Below are 27,880 nucleotides of genomic sequence, written 5' to 3'. Positions count from 1 at the left end.
TCATTAATAGGAGAATGATTAAGCTATCTAACACTTTCAGATCTAGGATGCAATAAATAAGTTATTTATTTGTCTTTATAGCTATGAAGCCAATAAAACTGATTTATATAAACAAAGCCTTTTGTGTAGCTATAAAGCAATTGGAAGACATTCAGCATTAAAACATACTAGTCAAGTCATTACATACAGTCTCCTGGGGCCAAAAACAAATTGCAGGCCCTACTGTCATCATCTATTATTGATTGTGTTTTATTCAAAAAACACCCTGAGGAGTGCTGAGGATGATAACTTTTCCCAGATATCTTAAAATATATATCAAAATTGTGATAGTGCACTCTACAAACCTGTTTTGCAAACTCTTGGCTCTTTTCCAGTCAAATAACATTTTGCAGACACAGCTCCCTCTGTTGCTGACAACCAGAATAACTTTCAGTTCATTGAAATCAACACAACACATGTACTACTACTTCTGTAAAGAACTGGTTGAGATAAGTCTAACAAAATCTTCCTAAATATAAAATGTGTAAACAATAATAACAGTACCCATGCACAAGTTATCAGGGTTTTTCACTATTATATCAATAAGTCATCCATTCAATTTCACTAACCCCTCATACAATGACTTGTTTGCAAAAAAAGTGGATTGTGTTCGCAAGATTTCTACGATGATTTTGAAGATACTAGATTTACAGTTCATCAAACCATATTAAGGTTTGGTGACAGTAAAATTACATTTTAATAATAATAATTATTCCTTCCATTTATGTAGTGCTTTTCTAGACACTCAAGCACTTAACATAGTATAGGGGAAATCTCCTCAACCACCACCAGTGTGTAGCATCCACCTGGATGATGCAACAGTAGCCATAGTGCACCAGTACACTCACCACATACCAGCTATTGGTGGAGAGGGGTGTAGAGTGATGTAGCCAATTAATGGATGGGGATTATTAGGAGGCCATTACTGAGAAGGGCCAATGGTGGGAATTTGGCCAGGACACCAGGGTTACATCCCTACTCTTTACGAGAAGTGTCCTGGGATTTTTAATGACCACAAGGAGTCAGGACCTTGGTTTAATGTCTCATCTGAAGGACAGTGTCTTTTTACAGTATAGTGTCATTGTAGCAAACCTATACTGGGGAATTAGGACCCCCTGTTGGCCTAATACCTCTTCCAACAGCAACCTTTCTCCAGGAGGTCTCCCATCCAGGTATTGTCCAGGCTCAAACCTGTTTAGCTTCAGTGGGCAACCGGTCTTGAGCTACAGGGTGATATGGCTGCTGGTTTTACTGCTGGTCTTTCGGAATTTCAGTAGCCAAATTATTTGTCAGTAATGGTAAGAAATCTTTCCCTAACAAAAATGGTAGCTACCGTTGAAGTTGTAGCCCACCCCCACAAAAATAAATAAATAAATAAATACATACATACATACATACATACATAATAATAATAATAATAATAATAATAATAATAATTAAAAAATTTTTTTTTGCCTTTTCAATTTTCCCATCACATTTGTGCAAAAAAGGGCTGCAAGGGTTTATAGCATTTTATTAAATAAATGTTCTTTTATTTAACCCTTTAATGCATACCTCGGGTCTTTAGTGACCCGGTACCTCATTTCACCACCTGTGCCTCTTAATTTTTTGGAGTTATGCCCACACGTCTTTTGTATTCCTCAGCCTTTCTCTTCTGATAGTGTAGAAAAATAAATTAAAAGGCAAAATTGCAAAATTGCAAAAAAAAAAAAAATCACTTTTTTTTTAGCTGCTTGATTACCAAAAAATTTATAGGGCCATTTATGACCCTAGATATGTAATAATGTCATTTTTTTTTTTTTTTTTTTTGTGCTTCCATAAATCATATTTTTATGATTATTTCATATCTATTTAAGTTTACTATTACAGGATATATATTTCTTTGTTTATTACCAGACTAATGAGTACTGTATTCATACAAATGACTAGAATATCACACTTATTTTCTGTGTGACAATACATTATAAGTATTTCATATGTATGCACACATACATAATATGCATGATATATCTTACTCAAGGTGCTGCTGATGTGTCAGTGACTGACTTGATTTACTTTTGACATTACTACTGTATTTGACGAAGAAGCAATGTGGAAGTAAACTATAGCAAGTGTAACACATTCAGTATGATATGACCACTATCATTTGGGTGTACGACTGAAATTATGTAAGACTTAATAAGTGAGAATATATATATATATATATATATATATATATATATATATATATATATATATATATATATATATATATATATATATATACGTATGTATATATATATATATATGTAGCTTATGTACAATGTGTATCCCAATATGTGTTTGACAGCCAGTTGTGTCTCATGAAATTTTAATGTGGAAGTAATGAATCCTGTTCCATGTTTGTTGCATCATCTCTACAATTGTTCTACAATTTTCTTATTGTCTTGAAACTGTTTTGAAATTTTGGTACTATCTGGGCATTTTGTAGATCCACGTGTGATAGATATAAGTGCCAGGTCGCTAAAGACCCGAGTATTTTATAATATTTGGCGAAACACCCGTGCATTTAAGGGTTAATAAAACAACGACAGCTTTTGTTGTGTCTATGGTAACCTTCACTTGTTGAAAGAGCAACGCCCCTAATGGACACATGTGGTAGTACAGCCGCGTTTTGGCTGCTAGGAAACGATCAACAGAAACGAGTCACGGCCTACATCAGAAGGTAGGATAAACCTAAACAATGGTACTAGTTGCCTTTTTAACAACATTTCACATTTCTCTCAACATTAGTGTAAACAGTACAATTATATGTGTCGTTTTTGTGTATCTTTAAATGAAAGCTAGTTCTTCCGCTTACTGCATTAAAACTATTTATCAAATCGGGAAAATAACTAATGGACGAAGGTCATTCTGGACCTTTAAACTCATTGGACATTGATAATGTTTACGACTGTGCCTGCAGCACCTGTGTGGGCTGATACTGGTTTGGGTCATTGACTTGTGTTAAAGAAGCAGCTTATCACTTTTCTAAGAGATGGGAAATAATATGACACGTGTATTGTTTTTATTATTATTCTGAATCTTAACGCATTTCTGTGTTACAAGATGATGAACATACTCAATTTTAATCTCAATTAATCTCTGCTCAATTTATATATCAAATAAGCCCACATTGCAAATGTTTAATAGGATATTCTACACAAAAATCACAGTCCTAAGCAGTATAAAAAAATACATTTTTGTTAGTTAGTTGAAAACACATATTAGCATCAGCGTTAACATTGTCATTTATTATCAGCATTGACAACAGGTTACAAAGATCATGAGTGTTTATCTGCAGCTTGTGTTTTAGATTAGTATAAAGATTACAAATCATTAATAGCTGAAGGATGCAAGTGTTTTAACAAGTTATTTATTTTGATAGCCAATTGTATAGTGATTTATATTAATTTAATTTTTTATTTATTTATTTATTTTTTTAGCCCCTTTTTCTCCCAATTTGGAATGCCCAATTCCCACTACTTAGTAGGTCCTCGTGGTGGCTCAGTTACTCACCTCAATCCGGGTGGCGGAGGACAAGTCTCAGTTGCCTCCACTTCTGAGACAGTCAATCCGTGCATCTTATCACGTGGCTCGCTGTGCATGACACCGCGGAGACTCACCGCATGTGGAGACTCATGCTACTCTCCGCGATCCACGCACAACTTACCATGTGCACTATTGAGAGCGAGAGCCACTAATCGCAACCACGAGGAGGTTACCCCATGTGACTCTACCCTCCCTAGCAACCGGGCCAATTTGGTTGATTAGGAGACCTGGCTGGAGTCACTCAGCATGCCCTGGATTTGAACTCGCAACTCCAGGGGTGGTAGTCAGCGTCAATACTCGCTGAGCTACCCAGGCCCCCATATTAACTTAATTTTTAAACAATTTGAAAACAATTTGAAACATTCTTAAAGATAAAAGGGCACTTAATTTGCATTGTTGCTGTAATCTGAGCTAGAAACTTATTTCAAATCATTCATTCATTCATTCATTAAATAATATAGTGTCCTGGGGGTAAAACACCCCAATAACAGTCTTAAAGAAAATCCTAAATATCACTAAATATCTCTGAAATTACACATCATCTTAGCATTCCACTTGAGGATGATAAATTTGACCCAGGTCTAAATGTGAACAATTATTTGTGATTGTGCACACTGCAGGTGTGTTTTAAACTTATGCTCCAACAGAAGATTTTACTTGAGCTCATAAATTAAGATATTTTCCAGCCAGAGAATTTAAAGCTGAAGTAAGTTCTAGCGCCACCAAACAGAATTGAAAAAATAAACAGCTTTCTGAATATTCCCACCATCTGCCGTTGGTCAAATAAAGAGTTAAACCTGCCCCCAACTCACGCCATTGGCTGAATAATGTTGTTGGGGCGGGTCTAAGCGGGTCTCTCAAAACAAACAGCAATTTTCATAGCACCACAGAAACACAGTGCTTACAGTTTTCGAGAAAATTAACCTATGAATGGCTTACTTATAGTTGTCTCTGCATATTAAGCTGGGATAGGAGAAAGAGTTTTAACACAGAAAAAGATACATACTTCAGCTTTAGGGACAATATGCAGGCACAGCTCCCTCTGTTGCTGACAACTAATATAACTTTCAATGAATTAATTAACAAACATAATACAAATAAGAACTAGTTTGGATAAATCTACTCAATATTTCGATGCCAGATGTATTCAACACAAGTTTTCATGTTTTTTCCCCCAAGTATCTATTTAATTTAATACGTTCTATACAATCATGCAGTAAATCGTTTGCAACAAAACTATGGATCAATTAAATGGACCATTATCTTGGTCATCAATCTCTGATTAATTGTATTAATAAAATGCATCTACTGTTTTCAGGACTTTTGTATTTGAATAGAAATACAGAAATTATGCCTAAAAAAGCAGGGAGGAAAGTAGGAGGTGGAAAACATGCAGGGATGACAGAGGAGGAGAGGCTTCTGTACATACAGCAGAAAGCTCAAGCTGACGAGGATATGGCCAAGAGAAAAGAAGACATGCTTACACAGTTTCTCAAGGTGCATGCATGCTTTTTGATTTATTGCATTGAAATCAGATATTTCGTTTGGACTTACTGTAGATGCACAGATTAAAGGAATAGTCCACTCAAAAATTAAAATTTGGTCATAATTTACTTGTTGAATATTGTTCCAAACACATATGACTCTCTTTCTTCCATGGAACACAAAAGGTGATTTTAGAAAAATATCCTGTCCACTTTTTTCCATATAATTAAAGTTAATGAGGCCTTGGGCTATCATATAAGTATAAAAGTGGTCTTCTGAAGTCATTTGATAGCTTTGTGTGAGAAAACGACCAAAATTTTAGAGAAGGATATAGCTGCAGGCAGAGCTCCAAAAAGGGACAGGAGCTCCTAACCTAAACCTTTGTCTAACCCTAACTGTGTGTGAAAGTAATGGCCCGTTTTGGAGTTGGTGCAGCCCCATTCTGGAGTAACCCCACCTTCTTTTGGAGATCTCCGGTCTGCAGCTATACCTACTTGAAATTTTAACCGCACAAGTCATATGGACCACTGTTATGTAACGTTTATGATGATTTTTTATTTTATTTTTTTTATTTTTTTTTTGGAGCTTGACAGCCCCTGTCCTTCTTCACTTTCATTCTATGTAAAAGAGTGTCCACAATAGTAAAAAAAAAAATGCACCATTTGTGTTAACATGATCACATGGGAAGTTGGCATGTTGTTTCTGAGACTTCAAGTAACCTAGGATTGGCCACATTATGCTGACTCACCGACTTGCATCAGCTCAAACATGTTTTCCTTCCCCTGTGGTATGACCGGAAGTGCATTGTGTCAGCAGCATTGAAGACCTGGGTTCTGAGCTTGCCATTGAAACCAGGAAGTAATTGCGTTTGCATTAACAGTGACGAGAGCAATACAGTGGTTGCATTTTTCACCCTAACATTACATTTTTTACTCCACTGATGGTTAGGTTTGGGTTTGGGGTTTGGGTTGAGGGGTACAGTTTATAAAATATGCATTCCTCTTCACTGAATAACAGCCTGTACAGCTGAAAACAACTCGCTTTTGGTGCCCCTCCATGGACATTTCACCCAGAAAATGGTGCTCACACTTGCCAATACGCCCAACAACACTTACCACTCTGGCCACTTGGGGCAGTGTTGCGGATTTCAGTAAGCACAGTGCGATTTTAGCTATAGAAAAGTCAACTTACTTTTCTCGATTTCACTGTGAGATCAGTCTGTTTGTGTTCCAAAGAAGAAAGAAGATTACATTGGTTTGGAATGACATGAGGGAGAGTAAATTATTATTATTATTATTCAGTGAACCATTCCTTTTAAGCCACATCCTGGACATAATTTCTCAGGCAATGGTGTTCACTAATAATAATTAAAAAAAAATGTGTGTAACAAATTCAAAGAAATTGGTTGTCTTTGTAGGATAAGTTGCAGAAAGAAGAGAGGAACACCGCACTGAATCTGCACAAGCTGCAGCAGCAGTGGCGTGCTGTTATGATGCAGATGAAGACTGCAGAGTTGCGCAATGACATGGCAGTGCTCTCTCAGACCTTTGAGAGAGTCCTTGACCATAAAGACAACTTCATTAAGGTGACAACATCATTAAAAACAAAATGATCATCTAATATATGTATATATAGACTCTCACTTCAAATGTCAAAATGCCATAGCTTCTAGAACAGAGTCTGGGAGTAACAAGATGTGTGTGTGTGTGTGTGTGTTTACACAGAGTTTGGTGGTTGATCTGTCTGAGAGGGAGCAACAATCGGAGCTGGCGCGCAGTTCTCATTTGCAGAACATTGACTGTCTATTAGAGATTCATAGGCTTTGGCTGGCAGAACTAGAGCTAGACTTCAACAACCGTCTAGACGAACTTAGCTCAGAGTTTAATACTGAGAGGTACACATACGCAAACAAGCGTGTTAACGTATCTTAACGTGATATTTCACCCAAAATTTAAAATTCTCTCATCATTTACTCACCCTCATGCCATCCCAGATGTGTATGACTTTCTTTTTCTGCAGAACACAAACAAAGATTTTTTTAAAAGTGTCTCATATAAAATACTATAAATTCTCCTCCCTGCCCAGTAGGTGGTGATATGCATGAAGAATGCATATTGCCAAAGACAAAAGAAGAAGAATGTGAAAGTTGAGATTGATACCAAAAAAGGACTTAAATATTGATCTGTTTCTCACCCACACTTATTATATTGCTTCTGAAGATATTGATTTAACCACTGGAGTCATATGGATTACCTTTATGATGCCTTTATGTGCTTTTATGAGCTTTAAAATTTTGGTACCCATTCACTTGCATTGTAAGGACCTACAGAGCTGAGATATTCTTCTAAAAATCTTTGTTTGTATTCTGCAGAAAAATAGAAAGTCAAACACATCTAGGATGTTATGAGGGTGAGTAAATGATGAGATAATTTAAATTTTGGGGTGAACTATTCCTTTAATGAATTTGGGTGTTAGTGGGAGTCACTTTGTTTATAATGCTTTTGCTAATTTGGCTTTCATTGGATATCAGTTCAGTATCATCAGTGTGTGTGTTATGTGTTTTATATTTCAGAGACCAGATTCTTTCACAGCACCAGCAGGAAAGTATGTATTTGGAGAATGTGATGTTTTCCATGGAGCAGTGCTATGCTGATCTGGATAGTGAGGCTAGACGTGACTACCAGAGCACTAGCAATCAAATAAAAAAACAGGTACTGGCTTCATTGTGTTTACAAAACTCATAGTACTGTAGTTCCTAAAATACAGTAAGTTAACACAGATATCATTTGTGTTTATTTTGAGAGATGAAGCAAGTACAATGCAAAATAGATTGTGCACATGGATTACAAAAATACAGATTACAAAAGGTTCAAATATGTGTATATGTACACATAGTCCACATCATAAATCCACATTGTAAATCTGGGTTTCAAATTCTAAATTAAACCTGGAGAGTAGGATTTTGAATAGTGTTAAACAAAGAAATGTAAAGATGTAAAATAGATAAGAAATATTTAAGATTCTGCACTATTTCTATGTCACTAACCAAATAAAGTACTTTTGTACAAATGACCCATTTAGGTATTGCAGTAATGCAAATTGGGGGTAAAATGTGCATAACTGTCTTTTTTTATTTTTTTATTTGGAATTCCCAATGCGCTCTAAGTCCTCATGGTGGCGTAGCGACTCACCTCAATCTGGGTGGCGGAGGATGAATCTCAGTTGCCTCTGCTTCTGAGACCGTCAACCTGCGCATCTTATCACATGGCTTGTTGAGCGTGTTACTGCGGAGACATAGCACGTGTGGAGGCTTCACGCCATCCACCGCAGCATCCACGCACAACTCACCACGTGTCCCACCGAGAGCGAACCACACTATAGCGACCATGAGGAGGTTACCCCATGTGACTCTACCTTCCCTAGCAACCGGGCCAATTTGGTTGCTTAGGAAACCTGGCTGGAGTCACTCAGCATGCCCTGGATTCGAACTCGCGACTCCAGGGGTGGTAGTCAGCGTCTTTACTCGCCGAGCTACCCAGGCCCCAAATGTGCATAACCGTCTTGAAATTGATGTCACAATATAGAACATTTTAATAGCCATAAAAATAGGTGTTATTTTCTATATGCAAAATATAATCTCTGTTTTGTTTCTTTTTATTTCGGAGTAAAATAGGAGCAGGACATTTTCGTGTTATTAAAGCAAAAGGGACAAGTCAAATACTATGTACTAATTCATGTAAATTTTTCTAATCAGTTTTTTACTGAAATTGTTATGCTGATAATATAATTTGCAGTGAAACACTGTATTGAAAAAAAAGCTAAATAAAACCACTTTTGAACCCCATTGTATAAGCAGTAAATGCAAAATATACAAAATCTAATAATCACACAATTATTTCATCATGCACCTTTATTCATCTTTGTAATAATATAATGTTTTGTTTCCATAGAACAATGAGGATCAGCTAGCAGTGCAAGCTCAGATGGAGGAGAAAGTGGATGGACTGTGGCGAGACTTGCAGCAGACTTTACACAGCTACAATAAGGCTACTGAAAACAACTTCATCGCAACGGAGTCTCTACGCGTCAATGATGAACAAAGCACTAAAGAGATTGACACACATAAAAAGCTCATTCAGAAACTTCTGGTCAGACTTTAAAAGATTTATTGGTTACAGTCATAAATGTTCAGATTTCAACGGATTGATTCAGATTTATATGGTTAGAAAAGTAAGATGCCCTCATAGACATTCAAAAATGCCCCTGAAAATCAACACTAGAGGGCAAATATTGCTCCTTCATTAAAAAGTTAATTTCTAACACTGATGTGCATGTGTGCAGGACACCATCACAACTCTGCGCTCTCAGCTGAGCTCCAGTCAAACTGAAGAAACAGCTCAGCAGCTTCGTTCAGTCCGTGATGGGTTTACGCAGGAAGTCCAACATTTCAGAACCCAGCTCGGTGTGGCCCAAACACTTTGGAGACAGCAACTCACAACACTTACTGTTCAAAGCAGTGATGCTGCTAAAAAACTACAGGAGATCATAGCATTGGTGTGTTTATTATACCCACATTCACTATAAACACAAATCATATTCATAAACATTTCCCACACCACCAAATATCACCATTGTTCTTAATGGAATAGTCTGGTTTCAATACAATTTAAACTCAATTGACATTGATAATGTTGATTACCACTAAAATCAGTTTCGACTTGCCCCTCCTTTTTTTTTTTTTCTTTTTTTTTTACGCAAAAATCTGGGTTCCAATGAGGTATTTACAACAGAAGTATAGCCACATTGTGTAAACAATATGTGGGTTAACATGATTTTAGTGTGATAGAATCACTTACTAACCTGTGCACAGTTATTTCCAATTTTATAACTTTGTTGCCATGAGGACCTAACGCTGTAAACCCTAAAACGACTGTAACAACCATGAATTAAACAACTTTACAGCTCCAATAATTCAGTTTTAACAGAATTAATGTTAGATCTTTTATAAAATTATAGGTTTCACATTTTTGCCTTTAAACCCTCCAAAAATTGGCTCCATTCACTTAAATTTTAAGTGTCTCACTGTAACAGTCATGGAGAGAACTCTCAGAGGCAGAGGGATGAACTCAGTAGCGGGTTTTATTGACAAAGGGAATGGACGAGAGGTGAAACAAACAGGTGAGGTAATCCAAACACAGGTATGACACAAACATCAGGTGAGTAAACTCCAAACAGGGTAATTTAACAATATACAGATGATCAGAACACTCACAACAGTCTTTTGATCTAAGTAGGAATCGTTGCAGACAGTGGGATAGTCAGTTCGCTGGAGGAGTACATGGAGGATGAAACAAGCATAAATCTCAGATGCAGGGAATAAATAACAAGGTAAGTCAACAGGTAAGTATAGAATGGCTAGGGAGTCCATAGTCTTTGTGAGAACATCGACGAGGACAGACAGTGAATGAGAATCTGAGCAGGGTTTTTATGCAGTCCATGATTGGCGTTCTGATGACGTGCAGGTGCGTGTAATTAAAATTCAGGGGAGAATGATGGTTGGAGTAGATGTGGATGTCGTCGATGTAGACAATGACAAATCGGTGGAGATACTCCCGGAACACCTTGTTCATAAAACTCTGGAATACCGAGGGGGCGTTGACCAGGCCATAGGGCATGACCCGATATTCATAGTGGCCAGTTGGGGTCACGAAGGCAGTCTTCCACTCGTCCCCCATCCGGATACGAATGAGGTTGTAGGCACTATGAGCTTAGAGAACATGCTGGCTCCTCTTAGGAGTTCTTGCGCTGCCAGGACCAGAGGAAGGGGATACCGGAACTTGACAGTGACTGCATTGAGAGCACGGTAGTCGATGCATGGCCACAAAGAAAAAGCTGGAAGCATCAGGGGAAGTGGAAGGGCGGATGTAACCTTGCTTAAGCGCCTCATCGACGTACTCCACCATGGCCTTTTGTTCAGGAAGTGAGAGTGGATAAGTCCGTCCCCTGGGCAATGGTGCTCCTGGCATAAGGTTATGCCACACTCCCATGGTCGATGAGGTGGTAAGGTGGCTGCTCGTTGTGGACTGAAGACATCTTGATATGCACGATATTCCTGGGGCACGTCTATCTGAAGCTCACTCACAGGACTCTATAGAGGTGGCACACACAGGCACGGATGTGCAAGGACAAGTAGGACGGGGAAGTTGTAAACATCCGTGGAAACACTCTTTACCCCAAACCAAAACCTCTCCAGTAGTCCAAGAGAGCTGCGGTGAGTGTAGTTGTAACCAGGGACGCCGGTGGACGCGGTGGAACCCTCCAGAATCAGAAAGGAGAAGTCCTCAAAGTGTGTGCAACCCACTCAAAGCGTAACTGGCTGGATTCGATGAGTGATGATTCCCTTTCCCAGAGGTTTTCTGATTACTGAGTGGACGAAGATTGGGGAGGAGCATTTGATTGTCGGGAGTTGTTTGGAGATGAAGCTGCCTGCCCCACCCCCCCCCGGAGTCAATAAGGGCCTTGACTGAGAGAGAGACATGTGGACAAATCACTGAGACCATAGTAGACAATGGAGCATGTATCATAGGCTTGATAACAGTCTGACTCACCTTAAGTCGTAAGGGGCGAACTGGACATTCAGCGATCACATGCCCGCTGGCTCCACAATACAAACACAGCTGCTCATGTAATCTTCATTGACGCTCGAGTGGGGACAGTCTGAATGAATCGAGTTGCATAGGTTCTTCCACTGATTCTGGAGGATGTGGGTAACAGTGTGTAGGTGGAGATCGCAGGGTATTCTGTTAGCTGATGCAGGTCTTAATCTGCAGGGAGACACGTATGGAGAGTTGGATAAAGCTTTCGAGGCCGATGGAATCGTCATGCACCACTAGCTGCAGCCGAAAGGATGGTTCCAGACCCTGTCTGTAGGTCGTCAAAAGGGCCGGTTCGTTCCAGCCACTCGCGGCCGCTAGTGTACAGAACTGCAGGGCATAATTGATCTCTTTCCTTGTTTAAGGCAAAACAGTTATTCACTCACTGATGAATCACCCGTGGGTAATCCAAAAACTTCCTTGAAGTGTTTGAAGAAGGCATCCAATGACTGAGTGATCAAACCATCCTGATGCCACAAGGTGTTTGCCCACTGAGAGTAGAGAGATCTTGGCTCTGTCCATCGCAAACCTCTGAGACTGCATCTCGAACATCAGCGAACACTGCAAGAGGAATCCACTGCAATCCTCCGCCGCACCTAAATAAGGAGATGGATTGACCATGGGACTGACCTGGAGAGAAACCGGTGATTGAGGTGTGGATATGGAAGGAGAAGAGGAACTGAGGTTCGAGGCTCCAGGTGGTGTGATGGCTTGATGAAACTCATTGACCAGCTCCCCTAAGATGGTGCTCGTTGGTGGTGGTGATCGGTGGGAAGCCCCCACTGAGTCCATATTGGTGATCTGTCCATCTGTCACGGAGAGAACTCTCAGAGGCAGAGGCATGGACTCAATAGCGGGGTTTATTGACAAAGGGAATGGATGAGAGGTGACCCAAACAGGTGAGGTAATCCAAACACAGGTATGAAATGAACAGCAGGTGAGTAAACTCCAAAGAGGGTAATTTAAAAATATACAGATGATCAGAACACTCACAACAGTCTTTTGGACTTTATAGGAATCGTTGCAGACAGTGGGATAGTCAGTTCACTGGAGGAGTACACAGAGGATGAAACAAGCATAAATCTCAGACACGGGGAACAAATAACAAGGTAAGTAAGTCAACAGGTAAGTGTAGAATGGTTAGGGAGTCCGTAGTCTTTGTGAGAACATCGACGAGGATAGACAGTGAATGAGAATGTGAGCAGGGTTTTTATGCAGTCCATGATTGCCATTCTGATGACGTGCATGTGCGTGTAATGAAAACTCAGGGGAGAGTGAGCGCAATGCCGGCAGTGAGGGAGAGGGAGAGAGAGAGCCCGGTGGATCTGTGACAGTAACCTTGATTATGTTTATTTTTTAAAGAAAACAACGAAACAACAATGTTGAAATAATTTTTTTGTGGTAATCAACATTGTGCCACAAATGCTGTCAATTGAGCTTAACTTGTATTGAACCCGGAATATTCCATTGTGAAAATATTTCAACAACAAAAAATTGTGAACCTAACTGACCTATATTACAGTGGACAGCATGATGTACTGTAAATTGAGACTGCAGAACTACTTAAATGTATTTTTCTGACTGTATCTTTGTAACTTTTTTAACTTTACCACACTAATGCAATTGGTTCGGCATTTTTGTGTGGATTACCACTCCATCTTCAGTGTAATAAGGGCTGGTGGCTAGTATCAGGTCTGTGCATGCAATTCCACCCCAATTCAAAAACACTTGAAGATTTACTGAATGTATATCAACTGTAGGCTGATTCAAAATGAAGTATTAGAGGGATCAATAAATTAATATATAATCATATAATCCATAAAAAGTAACTGTAACCTTATTATGAATATTTTAAAATGTAATAGTACTTGGTTTTGTAATCTGATTACATAATCCAGACTACGTGTAATCCATTACTACCCAGCACTGCTTATAGATGACCTCAAAACTAACAGACACAAGCCGCTTTTCCACCATCAGGCCGAACGGTTCTGAGCACAGAACGGAACGGTTACAGTAGCATTTCCACTGGAGCACGGTTCGGCACGGCACGATTATAAAACATTCTCAGCCCGGAATTCTCAGTACGGTTAGCTAACCGTACTCAACTGTTCTCGACCGTGCTGGTGGAATGGCTTTATTATGTGGCGACTCGTTTAGTATATCGTCATGGTTTTTTTTCTACATTTATTTTTCTAAACGCTTTTTCCTTCAGGGATGTAGATTATGAGCTCATTTAAATTTAAAATTCTTCAATATATTCTTATATACTATTTTCATATAATACTTATATAATATTTTGTCAATAAATATACTTTTTAGCTAGCCTGGAAACTTTTACCTTTCTGCATGTTCGTATCCGGTGGCAAACTAAGTAAAACTTTCGCCTTTTTCTCTTTCCTTGCCTTTTTGCAACATGGTTCGTGTCTTTGTTGTTTGTTACCAGAGTAAAACCAGGAGGAAAAGCAGTCCTAACAACTGGAATATGCGATCATCCTCCATAGCGCACTCCATCCAATGTTTACCTCTTTAAAAAGAAACTGTAACCGCGCCATCTGGCCCGGACCGGAACAAGTACGGTTTTGCGATAAGAACTGTTCGGCCTGATGGTGAAAAAGGAGCTATAAACTCAAAGCAAAAAAGTATCATTTTGGTTTCATGGGGTCTTTAATTAAAAAAAAAAAATCTGTTTTGTTCCTTCAATTACAACCTTGGTGTACAGTATGAATGCATTAGTACAGACATTTTGCTGATACCAATAATTCCTAATTATTTTTACATTATGGGCGACAACTGAAATGATGACTGAAATATTTTAAATCTATTCTATTTTGTACATGCATTAACTGAGGTATCACAACATTAGACTGTAGAAAAAATGTAAAAGGTGTTGGCTATAATGTTGCATATTATCAACTTCCAAAGTTGACAAGGAGAATTCAGAAAATTCCTTCAAACTGTTTCTTGCATCAATACTACAACAGAAATGTCTTGCAGATTAGATGTTTATTGAATGTAGAGGATATATTTAATTAATTAGTTATGTAAATAAACCCATTTTAGTGATACTAATTGTAATTCCCTCACTTCCATAGGGACAAAAGTTAATGCGTCTCGCTGAGATGTGCCGTAAGCTGGAGACAGAGCACGAGAAGGTTCTGCCCTTCTACACATCATCAGTAAGTGCAGAGGAACTGAGTCGAGAGAAAGCCAATGCCATGGATCCTCCATCTGAGAAACTTGCTCAGGTAAGGAACACATTGTAAGGGGGTTCGGTGGAAAGGAGGAGGCGAGAACCGGCTTGAGAACTTAAATAATAATTTAATGAACAACTTAAACAAAAACACACAACCATAAACACACACAGTACAGCTGCCTGTAATTCTCTCTCTCTCGAACTGTCGTCCCGGCCGCCTTTATCCCTCGCGTGCCCCATCAGGCTGATTGGGGACCGGGTGTGCGTCGTTCCAGCCCGGCCTGCCCTCCTCGGCTCTACACTCCTCCCGGCGTTGCCTCAGGCCGGAGAGCCCCCAGCATGTCGTACACCCCCCTTCCTCTCCGGGGGGGGCGTGCCTTGCGCCCCGACTGCCGGCAGGTCATCCCCGCCTTCCTTGACCTGGGAGGAGACAGGAGGGGAAAAACAACAACAAAAACAAAATAGGCGAGGGAAATGCCAACACGGAGCGACAGAGAGAGAGAGAGGAGAGAGAGAAAAAGAAACTCACCGGTTCTCTGATGCGCTGTCGCATGGTCCTCGATCATTCCTCCACCCTCTCAGGCGGACGACAGCCGCTCCTCCCCGTGCGGACCGGAGTCAGACCTCCGACCCCCAGCGGACAGAATGCCCCTCCGCATTCCCGGCGTCCCGTGGGGACACTCCTCTGCCCCTGGCAGTGGCTCTACCACTCCAGGCGGTCGGGGAGTCGCTTCCCTCCTCCCCCCCGCGGACGGTGGTCTTCTCTCGACGCCTCCGCGTTCACGGGGGACGGCAGGGCACTCCTCCATTCCCGGCAGCGGCTCCCTTGCTCCAGGCGGTCGGGGAGTCCAGTCCACACTCGCCTCACAGACAGCGGCCGTTCCCTGCGTCCGGGTGGTCGGGTTACTCCGTCCCCCGTCGGATGGCAGCGGCGCTCCCCTGGGTGGACGGCAGTGTCGAGGAGTCTGTGACGGGAATCCCTCCTCCCTCCCAGGTTTCGGCACCAGTGTAAGGGGGTTCGGTGGAAAAGAGGAGGCGAGAACCGGCTTGAGAACTTAAATAATAATTTAATGAACAACTTAAACAAAAACACACAACCATAAACACACACAGTACAGCTGCCTGTAATTCTCTCTCTCTCGAACTGTCGTCCCTGGCCGCCTTTATCCCTCGCGTGCCCCATCAGGCTGATTGGGGACCGGGCGTGCTTCATTCCAGCCCGGCCCTGCCCTCCTCGGCTCTACACACATATTTGCATATTACAATCACACTCACAGGTGTGAAATCAAAATTTTACCCTGTTTACTTTCTTAGTACATCGATCTTTCTGCACATTCCAAAGTATTTTTGGAATCTTTCATTAAAATGTAATAACTTGCTTACCTTTAAAATGACTTTCCTTTTCTGCTAGCATCATCTAAGACACGCAGACTAATGGTTTATAGCTATTTAGGCATTGCCAGACTCAATCGACATATCTTCTGTCTTGACTTTTGACTTTGAGTCCTTTGTCTTCTTCCTCGACCCCCAGCTTATGCACGACTGTTCACCTCTGAGCAACCTCTGGCAGCGTTTCAACAAGGTGCAGCTGGAACGTTTGTGTCTAATGCGTGAGAAGTCATTTTTAGCCCGGGAGAACGAGCAATTGAGAATCTATCTGAAGCAGTACCTGGATGAAATTTGGGTTTCTGATGACAGTATTCATCAACAAAACCTCCTGGTGGTGTCATCTCCTCCTCTTCATGTCTCAACGGCTACCGAGAGACGCGAGCAAAAACGCTATGTGGTCCAAGAAGCAGCAAATGTTGGGCAGCAAAGGCTTTAATCCATGTGAGTTGTGTGATGCAAAGGTATCTGACAGGGAAATAAAATGTTTATTTAACTATCAGTCTATTTTTCAGTGATCCCTCCCAACCACACCACAGTACATTGTACATTGAATTTAGTGTTTTAGCAGACATTTTCACTCAAAATAAAGTACACGGTACTTGGTCAGATAGATGAGAATAAAACAATATTTGCTAGCAGGCTTATATGGATTGCAAATACTGTACAATGAATATCTTATCATGTTGTTACCAAACTAGAGCATACCCGGAGCATTTGTAGTGCAAATGTGTTATGAATTGTATTCTTTTTTGGTTCTCTTTGAGGTTAATTATAATTTATTACGAGTTGTTTAAGCAGGAATTCAGATAACTCCAAAGAGTTACAACTTTTCCTTACAACTGATGAGCTTAGCATCCTCTCCCTACCTGCAAGATGGTGCTAAATCATTGAAGAGAAACATGCCAAGAATTCCCAAATAATCTGTAGGGTTTGTTTGTTTTATAAAACTTTTTAAAATATTTATCAAATACATTTTTAATTATACAGTTTTTTCATATACTATAATTATAGTATACAGTATATTAAAGTATTATATACTTAAATAATATAATATAGGATAATATAATATAATATAAAGATATGAAAGGGTTAGAGTAGACTGCAGTAGGAAATCAGAACTTGTTCTGTCTCAGTTTTGCCTATACCAAGGAGTTTCCTTATGTTACATAACAGATGTCCATATAATGATACATAGCATTTGTTATGAGACTGTAAATACAACATTATCATAAAGTGTAGACTAGACATCTAAAAATATATATATATTTTTCCCATATGCAAATGCTAAAAAGAATTCTATCATTTCAAAAAGACGATTCAAAGAGACAAGCATGATCATGAAAACAGACTGTAGTCATATCTTAGTTTGAAAATAAGGTTCAAAATAGGAGCTCATCATAGCAATGTCATATAATGACTGAATTTGGCCAGTAATGTTGAAAGTACACTCGGTGAACACTTCAAGTATATCTACCAGTCCTCTGTTTCAATGAGTCCAGATTCCTCAATCAACAAACAACAAAAGCAGTTTGCATTCTGTGCCTTGGAAATAAGAAGTGATATTGATTTTGTGGAAAGGGTTTGATGTACTTTGTTGCAGCACAATCAGCAACACAGCCTCTTTGCACATTTTAATCACCTTATCAAATACACTGACCTGGAGCAAATGTGTATTAGTAGTGCACAAGGGTTGCAAGAAGCCCCTTAAAGGAATAGTTCTCCCAAAAATGACAATTCTCTCATAATTTACTCACCCTCATGCCATCCCAGATGTGTATGACTTTCTTTCTTCTGCTGAACACAAATGAAGCGCTTTAGAAAAATATCTCAGCTCTTTAGGTCCATACAATGCAAGTGAATGGGGTCCAAAACTTTGAAGCTCCAAAAAGCACCTAATGGCAGCATAAACGTACACTCAAATAAAGGATTTTTGCAGGTTGTTCACTTAACTTAATTAAAATTAACTAAAGCAACACAATTCTAGAACATTTTGTCTTAAATTCATTATGTTAAATTCAATTACATTTGTAAAAATTTTGTTTACTTAATCCATTTGTGTAAGGTCACATGAATATGTATTGTAGCACTGATGAAATTTCGATTTCCCAGCAAGCTTTGCAGGGGACTGGATGGTGTGAACAAATGTTGAAACTAAGTGTTATTTTATGCATTTCTGAGTAAGATAAGAACAGGAGTTTTGTTCATGTTTACTGTTCTGTTTTATCATTTTTTTAAAAGTAGTGTTTGTTTGGCTGGAGTTTGGGGGGGTTACCATTGTGGTGAAGACTGGTGCTTATGCTTTGGTTGAGGATGGACTTACACACTCAAGTGATGTTTGATTTGAATGCTGTTGAGCTCTACAAGCAGTTGCTATCAAACTGACCGTGCACCATTTTCACTGTCCTTATACTTGCTCTTTTGGCATATACTAACTATTAAAAAAAATATTAATTTGAACCAACATAAGACAATTGATTAAGTAAAACTGAGTAAATTAATAAAATTACATTAGACTAACATAAAAAAATATAAGTTTGATTAACCTATTAAAGTTGAGTTAAACCAACTATAGTAAATTGATTTGACCTAATCCAATTACATTATGTTGGTTTAATGAAACTGAATTAATTAGAGGTAACAATGAAATTGCTTCTAAAAAAATTCTTAAATTAAGTAAAGGTAATGAATTAGTTTTTTGAGTGTAATACATAAGGCTCCAGTGGAACAGACCAAATCATAACTCATTTTTTTCCTTTACATCTTGCCATTTCAGTCTCTAGGCACAATCATAATTTAAAGCTTGATTACACTTCCTAGTGCCTGATGCATGCACAGAGCGCTATATGCTACTAGGAAGTGAAATCGAGCTTGAAATCATGGTTGCCAAGGAGACTGCAGATGTCAAGATTTATAGTTTACATTTCGTTACATTTCGGTCTGTTCTCACTCAAAACCAACTGGATTGCTTCAGAAGGCATTGATTAAACCACTGGAGTCTTATGGAATGCTTTTATGCTACCTTTATGTGCTTTTTGGAGCGTTTGTGTTACACAGCCTGTTGAGGATAGCTGTACTTTTTTTTAATGCAACAGGATGATAAAACAGTCCATTTAGTTACAAATGTACTCATTTCTCAAGGCATTTCACAACTCAATCTAATGAATCCACTTAGATGAGTCTTAAATTTTCATACAATATGTCCTATTGTACACAAATGAGCTCTACCAGTCATTCATTCATGACTGGATGAATACAAACTTTCACAGAAATTAATCCAGACATGTTGGCTAGACACTGAAGTATTAGAATATGTGTCTCTACTGTCATTTAGTGCAAAGGAACCAAATCATAACAAGAAAAATAAAGCCAACATTTATGGAGCATGCTCATGTGATGAAATTTATATATAGCCTATAATTTTAGGACCATTTTTTTTTTTTTTCTGATTTTCTCCCCAATTTGGAATGCCCAATTCCCAATGCACTCCTCATGGTGACATAGTGACTTGCCTCAATCCAGGTGGTGGAGGACGAATCTCAGTTGCCTCCGCGTCTGAGACCATCAATCCGCACATCTTATCACGTGGCTTGTTGAGCGCGTTACTGTGGAGACATAGCGTGTGTGGAGGCTTCATGCGCAACTCACCACGTGCCCCACCAAGAGCAAACCACATTATAGAGACCACGAGGAGGTTACCCCATGTGACTCTACCCTCCCTAGCAACTGGGCCAATTTGGTTGCTTAGGAGACCTGGCTGGATGCCATGGATTCAAACTCGTGACTCCAGGTGTGGTAGTCAGCGTCTTTACTCACTGAGCTACCCAGGTCCTAATTTTAGGTCCATTAAGATTTTTTTGCACTGGAACATCATGTCATTAAAGTACATTTCCTTCAGTTTTACTGTATGTTTTCTTGTAATTCCCATTATTCTCAGTGGTGATTCTCATTAGCTCACAATACAAAAAATCTTAATGGTCCTGAAACAGGCCTTATGAAGTTTAAGCAAAATACAATTTCTTATTTCATTCCCTTGATTTTGGGGTAACAAAACACATGTTCTTTACAGGTGAGATTCTCCCAGTTTCTCATTCAGTACATGTAAAACATTACTACTTTACATATACAATATCCTAAAGATCTGCTGACTCTTAAAGACCTTTGACCCTTCTCCGCTGCTTTCCACAATGCTGGACTATTCACCTTGAGGTATAGGCCAATACATTCTTCCCCTCTATAGGACAAGTCAGTGTTACGTTGGCAGATCTAGTATCTGAGTGCTGAGCTGTATCAGTATCTTGCTTGAATTTTGGCTTTTTGTAAGACCTTTCACCTGCGAGACACATTGTATTGCTGATCATTATCTACAAATCACTTCAGGCATCTATAATCTCAGAGACTTATTGAAATGTACTATAGTGTCAAAAAAGGGCAGCTGGTGTTATTTTGAGACACAGATTTCAAAGTAATTGTTCTAAGCATAATTCCTAAGATCAACAGATGACGAGATCAAAATACACTGATTTTGAGCTGTTTCAATACTTCATGCTACTAATATTCATATGCAGGATTTAGCTTAATAAACGCTGCCACAAGAGGCATAAAATGCTGATATTTTGTTTGTTATCTAATGCATACATTTTTAAGTGCGGCTTAAAGGAGCAATATGTAACATTGACATCAAGCATTTAAAATGGGCACTGCAGTCCAAATTCAAAATATTGGAGAGAGTTGTCTCCACCAACCCTTCCTCCCCAGACTCGAAGCTCATGCTGGTTGCCAGGTTGAGGACTCGCAACAGGAATGAGCAAACTGACAATGGCAAGCGACGAGCCTTACACTGTAAGTTGATCAGCTAATGTATACAACATAATGTAATGGCAACCCGGTGTGTCGAAATACTACTGGGAAATGGGCAGTGGGCGGGATCACACAGGCCAAAACACAAACAGAAATTCCAGCCCAGAACAGACATTTCAAACTAGGATATACTGGCTGTAGTTTTCGGAGAAGCCAGTATTTCAACTTAGCATGTTTCCTAAATCTCTGATTTTATGCTTTAGTACAGTAAATATATTACATATTGCACCTTTAAGTGTTCAAAGACTTTTTGTGACATTATCGTGTAATGCTAGTTGAAAAACAAGAACATCTGTTAAATGTCAGAGTGTTTTTATATTATATTCAAAGACTTAATGTCTTTAAAAAACACAAAACAAGAAAAACAGACCCATGCCAAACAAAGCTGGAGTTTTTGTCATTTTTTATTTAAATAGTTTATTCTTTTTGGCTTTGATCTCATTTCTTCTTGCTTTTCTTGTCTTTGCTCTTCTTCTTTCCTTGAGGTTGTGCGTTTGCTTTGTTGTAGAGGTACAGTCCCACTAAGCCAAGTAGAGTGGGAACCAGTGCCAAACACACCAGGGGAAGAACATCATTAACCAGCTTCTGCCAGGGGGTTTGCTGGGACAGAGAGATCACTTCCACCTCAAACTCAAGTGAACTGTCTCCTATGGGGAAAAAGAGATAAAATATTAATAATCGCATGGAACGTGATTGTTACACCAAGCTTTTAATAACTACAATCATGTACCGGCCAAAAAACTGTAATCTTGTCAATGTTGCTACTACTGATGATGATTAATTAGTTTATGGACTTCTTCGGCATATGCAGAACATTAGTACTGTAACACAATGTACACTTTGAAGTGTTTTCACCTAACAGCACCTATAGTGTTGTTACTGAAATTTTGATTCACTTTTAAGTGTGTTGCCATGGTACCTGGAATTGTTGGAGGGTATCCTCTCTTTCCATATGCTAGATGAGCCGGAATCATGGCCTTGATTTTTTGTCTGGGCAAAAGCATAGGTAGAAAAGACAGAAGAGACTGAAAAAAAGGCCTTTCAAGTGAGTGATTTAGACACCTCCCCAAAAGACATTTTCTGTAAGTGGTCTTGAACATTCAGTATTTTCCAATATATGTGCTTTCAACATTCACCATCTCTGCCTACCTGCATTGCCGCAATTGTGCGTTCTGAAAGGGAAGACATTCACTTCAACTTACCCTTCACATACTCCAACCAGGGCTTGCTCTAGGCCTGCAAAATAAATAATAATAAAAAACGTTTTAAAGATACATTTTGTTTAACTGTTGGAATAGTGAATTATTTCAGTTTATTACATGGTTATTACAAGATAAACATCTCAAATGAAAACATGGCCCAAAAAAAACAGATGACCCAAACTCTGGTGCATGGTATATCAATCACTTTAAACACTTAATAAAGCATCCCAAAGTGTCATAGAAGTAATCCAGGCAGCTTGTGTGTCACATACCAAGTCATCTGTAGGCATACAATCGCTTTGTATGATGACTAGACCATAATTGAGGGTGTAATTCACTCTCAGATACAATCGAATCATTAATAAAGTCCATAAACAGTGCTGAAATCCAAAGATCCAACAAATGAGGGTCCAAAATGGCATTAAGTCACAAGACACATAAGAACAAATAAGGTTTGATGTTATCAACGTAGCTGCCATATTGGATTTCAGCACTGTTTATTGACTTTTTTAATGATTTCATAAGTGAATAACACCTTAAATTATGGTCTGTTGCCTTCAGAAGACTTGGAATTCAATGCACAAGTTGCATGGACTACTTCCTTTTGTGTTCCGCTGAAGAAAGAAATTCAAACAGGTCTGGAACGACATGGAGTTGAGAAAATAATAACAGAATTATCATTTTTGGGTGAACTATTGCTAGTAATATAGGATAGGGTTCATATTGGGGCCAGGTGGGTCAACGGTAAATAAACCTAAAGCTGCACTGGTTCCATTTTAGTGTCTGAGTCCCATACCTGTGATGACAGACCTCTTCCCCAACTCTACGACTAGAGGCTCACGAGACAGAGAGGTGTCAATCACCTTCCCGTCCATTAATCGACCCTGTACAGCACCCAACAGAGAGAAATAAATTCTGTGGAAATTTCAAATCCAAATGCATTGCAGGTTAGATGCAGTAACACCCAAATATGAAAATTCTCTCATCATTTACTGACACTCGTGCCATCTCCGATGTGTATGACTCACTTTTTTTTCTGTTGAACACAAACAAAGATTTTTAGAAGAATATCTCAGCACTTTTGGTCTATACAATGCAAGTGAATGGGTATCAAAATGTTTAAGCTTTAAAAAGCATACAAAGGCAGCATAAAAGTAATCCATACGACTCCAGTGGTTAAATCTATATCTTCTCAAGCAATATGATAGGTGTTGGTAAGAAACAGATAAATATTTAAGTTCTTTTTTTTTCTATAAATTCTCCTCCCTGCCCAGTAGGTGGCGATATGCACAAACAATGTTAAATGGCAAAAACAAAAGAAGAAGAAAGTGAATATGAAAGTGGAGATTTATGGTAAAATAAAGGGCTTAAATATTGTTCTGTTTCTCACCCACACCTATCATATCACTTCTGAAGACATGGATTAAACCAATTGATCCGTATGAATTACTTCTATTCTGCCTTTATGTGCTTTTTGGATCTTCAAATCTCTGGCCACCATTCACTTGCATTGTATGGACCTACAGAGCTGAGATATTTTTCTAAAAATCTTTGTATGTGTTCAGCAGAAGAAACAAAGAAGAAACACCTCTGGGATGGCATGAGGGAGAGTAAATGATGAGAGAATTTTCATTTTTGGGTGAACTATTACTTTAACCTAAAAATGTGCTTCATGTGGTAAAATCTAAATTAACTGGCTTAAGTGAAGTATTACTTAACATGTCTGAATAAACCTAAACCCTACAGATTACACCAACAAACTATTTTTAAGGGTTAGATCAGGTAGAAATAGCTTGATAAGGTAACAATTGCAGGTTACCTCTTTTATAGTGTAACGACATTATTAATTACCTGATCACTAACAAAATGAAAATGTGCAGTTTTTAATGGAGAACTTTGTAGTGACTAAATTTGTAGTGACTGATTTTGAAGTGACTAAATACACAGAAAAAGTGGTAACCTGCAATTGTTACCTCAAGGATCTATTTCTACTTGATCTAACCCATAGAAATGACTTTCGTTTGGTGAAACCTAATTTGTTAGGTAATTCAACATTTTTTAATAAATAGAATAAAATAAAAAACACAACAACAACAACAAAAAACAAACAGTTTAAACTAATTAAGATGTCATAATTTAAAGCACATTTTAGATTACCTGACAAAACATTTTCTGTAAAAAAAAATAAAATAAAAAAATAAAAATTCTTGTCATCTAAATTAACTGGTTATGTTCGAGTCAAAGATATTAACTTCACTGAATCAACCTGAATACATTAGGTAACATCAACAAAATTGATGTTGTAAGGGTCAGATCAGGTAGAAATAGCTGTTACCACTTTTTCAGTCTAGTGAATATTTAAAAAAAGAAATTAAAAGTTTGCCCCCCCCCCCCCCCCCCCCACACACACACACACACACACAAGCGTGCGCGCCCACGCGTTTCCTCGTGTGAAATTCTGTCTGCAGCTGCTCGTGCCCGCGACTGACTCAACTGCTGACGTGTTGCTCCGCCTCCTCCAGCGACAGCACAACATTTGGTTTCGCTTAAAACTAAGACACCGTTTAAATTAACTGCCTTACGAAACAAAGAAGTGACTCAGTGATACACTTTCATGTTAACTGTATTTTAAAAGCAGATGTTCGATCTCCCTGAAAGCCGTGTCCTCTTTTACACCCACTGTGGAGCATACAACTCTATTTTCTATCATGTCTGACGTGTCCAGATGTCAGACTGAGTCTGCCACATCACTGAGAGTCGATTTCATGTGCAAAAAACAGCCGAAGAGTCACATTTTCACACGATGTAATTACATAATTTGTGCGAGGGAAAAAAACACTTTAAAGTCGCGTTTTATGTATTACCGTGTAGTGGATTTGAAGCGTGTCTCCCATCGTTGATGTAATCGTGCATGTGTCCGGCATCACCTATAAAATGGTCAAACGACATATTAATCAGAGATATTACAGAACAATCATCATACAGAAGGAGATGAAATGCTTATATTGTATCAAATACGACGGGACACTGTAAATATGCACAATGTGTTTTGTGTTATTATAAATGTGTGACAAATCCATGCAGTATGCAGCTACGTGGACTGTAGTAGTAGTAGTCACGCTAGCCATTCATAAAAAAAAATTTTTTTAAAACTTGAAAACTTACCAATGTCTCCACAACCAACTGTTCGATCACACTTTCTTCGTTCTCGGCTGCCACAAATGCAAATGCTACGAGCAAAATCAAAGCGATGCTCGTCCGAATCCCCATTGTGTCTCACGTTATAGCACTAATAATAACCACAGAAAGGATCAAACTACTCTAACAGACTCACTTCCGTCAAGAGAGTCTCCACACTGCTGCTTGCAGCGTTAGGGAAGACAATAAATACTCGAACGCAAAATGTAAGTCCCTCAAGGCGAGACACCAGTTAAAGCTGATGTGTTAATATAGCGAAGAAGAGATAACGGCGGTGTTACACGACCCTCGAACACTGGACCAACACCTGGGTCACTGGAATCCCCGCCTCACATTCCGCCAGCATCCCAGAAGTCTCTCCCTATGGCCTGCAGCTGCTGTTGGAGATCTTCACCACTAGTGGGCGCTCGACATTCTGAGATTGAGAGATGGAAAACACTTGCAACATACAGTAATTGATTTACCTCTTTGAACTCATTTACAGATATTTAAAACATCATTCATTACCTAGGAATAGACCTCTATGTAATGAGTTGTAATTACATGTTAATAGTAAACCAATATAGCCTGTTCTAAACTTGTTATAAATCTCATGTTAGCAGTGTGAAGGAAAAGGGCCTTATATTTATGGTTTGAAGAACTGAGTTTTTCTTTTTTTTTAATTGCAGTACCAAATGTTTGGACACACCTATACATTTTTTATTAATACCAGTTTCCAACATTAGTAATTAAATCTATGAAATAACACAAATGGAAATATGGGGATTATGTGGTAACCTAAACTGTTAAACAAATCAAAACTATCATATATTTGATTTTCACAGTCAGGGCATTTCTTTATCCAACTTTATGAAATATCCACCTGCTGCGCAAAAAAAAAAAAAAAAAAATGACTAGTCAGATATACTTAATTTTAATATCGCAAGTTTTTACAGACAGTTCTTCTAAGCATATGGGTGTAAAATTAAGTAAAATCTACTTAAATCATGACATAGGATTGATTAAAGTGAGTGAGTAAATTTAACAAACATTTCAGGTAATATTGTAACTTTTACTTACAAATTTGATGTACATGGTATTTCAAGAAACTTAAACAATTTAAATGAACATTTTATATGAACATACAGTACTGTGCAAAAGTTTTAGGCACTTGTGAAAAATGTTGCATAGTGAGGATGTCTTCAAAAATAATGACATAAATAGTTTTCATTTATCACTTAATGTCATACAAAGTCCAGTAAACAAAAAAAACTAAATCAATATTTGGTGTGACCACCTTTACCTTTAAAACGGCCCCAATTCTCCTAGATACACCTGGACACAGTTTTCCTTGGTTGTTGGCAGATAGGATGTTCCAAGCTTCTTGAAGAATTCGCCGCAGTTCTTTTATCTGTTTAGACTGTCTCAATTGCTTCTGTCTCTTTATGTAATCTCAGACTGACACAATGTTCAGTGGGGGGCTTTGTGGGGGCCATGACATCTGTTACAGAGCTCCCTGTTCTTCTATTCTAATCTTTTCTATTTGCAAAATTAATGTTTAGGAGTCTAACATTTATATTTCCTATTGACACACAACTAAACTAAAGCTGAAGATATAAATAACCATCTTAAGACAAATGCTTTTGTGAAACATCTTATGTGCCTAAGACATTTGCACTGTACTGTATTACATTTTGAACTTTCCTTATAGCTTATTGCATGCTTTGTAGTCTATTAGACAACATCACCTTTCGTTACTGGCAATAGCAACATGAAACAGAGCTGCACATTACTTATTTAATAACCATTGAAATTTACTCAAATTAGCAAATAAATATGACAAGGTTTTCTACTTTAGGATTGATACATGATTACTCATTGTAAAGATAACAAGCAATCATAAATAATATTTACTTGAAATCTAGATCATTCGTTTCTACATGCTTGAATTGAGTACAAATGTAGAATTTACTTAATCATTTTAAGTTCATGCTTAAACTAACGTATTCAATGTAAAAAAGTACAGGTACTTAACGTTTTCTGCTGTATTAACTTCAATGCAAAAACATTTTTTTTTTCTTCAGTGTGGGCACTAATTGGCTATTAGTATCCTGCCCAACTCATTCATTTAAATAATAATAATAATACAAAAATAATAATAATCAATTAGAGTTTTTAAAGGAAATTCATACATTTAGGCACAGTTCATGTTTATCTACAAAACAACTAATTTAAAGCATAAGCTTTAGATCACAAGGTTTTTACAATCATGAGAAACATTTGATTGGCTTTGTATCTTTTATATAAAATGT

The 27,880-nt window shown here is 38.4% G+C and overlaps 2 protein-coding genes across 2 annotated transcripts; one reads left to right on the top strand and one right to left on the bottom strand.

Moving 5' to 3' along the window:
* The first annotated feature begins 2,736 nt into the window (after positions 1–2,736).
* On the top strand, positions 2,737–16,828 carry ccdc65 (coiled-coil domain containing 65). Its single transcript, XM_051707842.1, has 9 exons — positions 2,737–2,743; positions 4,928–5,106; positions 6,512–6,679; positions 6,819–6,988; positions 7,667–7,805; positions 9,045–9,242; positions 9,436–9,648; positions 14,843–14,995; positions 16,475–16,828. The coding sequence occupies exons 2-9, from the start codon at positions 4,960–4,962 to the stop codon at positions 16,766–16,768; spliced, it is 1,482 nt and encodes a 493-aa protein (XP_051563802.1). The 5' UTR covers positions 2,737–2,743; positions 4,928–4,959; the 3' UTR covers positions 16,769–16,828.
* Positions 16,829–21,575: 4,747 nt separating this feature from the next.
* fkbp11 (FKBP prolyl isomerase 11) lies at positions 21,576–25,962 on the bottom strand. The gene is made up of 6 exons (XM_051707855.1): positions 25,557–25,962; positions 25,256–25,318; positions 23,188–23,275; positions 22,392–22,425; positions 22,109–22,179; positions 21,576–21,836 (listed from the first exon to the last, which is right to left on the bottom strand). Exons 1-6 carry the CDS (start codon positions 25,659–25,661, stop codon positions 21,628–21,630), a joined length of 570 nt encoding a protein of 189 aa, XP_051563815.1. The 5' UTR covers positions 25,662–25,962; the 3' UTR covers positions 21,576–21,627.
* Positions 25,963–27,880: the final 1,918 nt, after the last annotated feature.

This window comes from Myxocyprinus asiaticus, chromosome 9 (genome assembly GCF_019703515.2).
Source record: "Myxocyprinus asiaticus isolate MX2 ecotype Aquarium Trade chromosome 9, UBuf_Myxa_2, whole genome shotgun sequence".
In the NCBI taxonomy this organism is placed as follows: Eukaryota; Metazoa; Chordata; class Actinopteri; order Cypriniformes; family Catostomidae; genus Myxocyprinus; species Myxocyprinus asiaticus.
The sequence above is the reverse complement of the archived record's forward strand: the minus strand, read 5'-3'. Positions and strand labels throughout refer to the sequence as shown.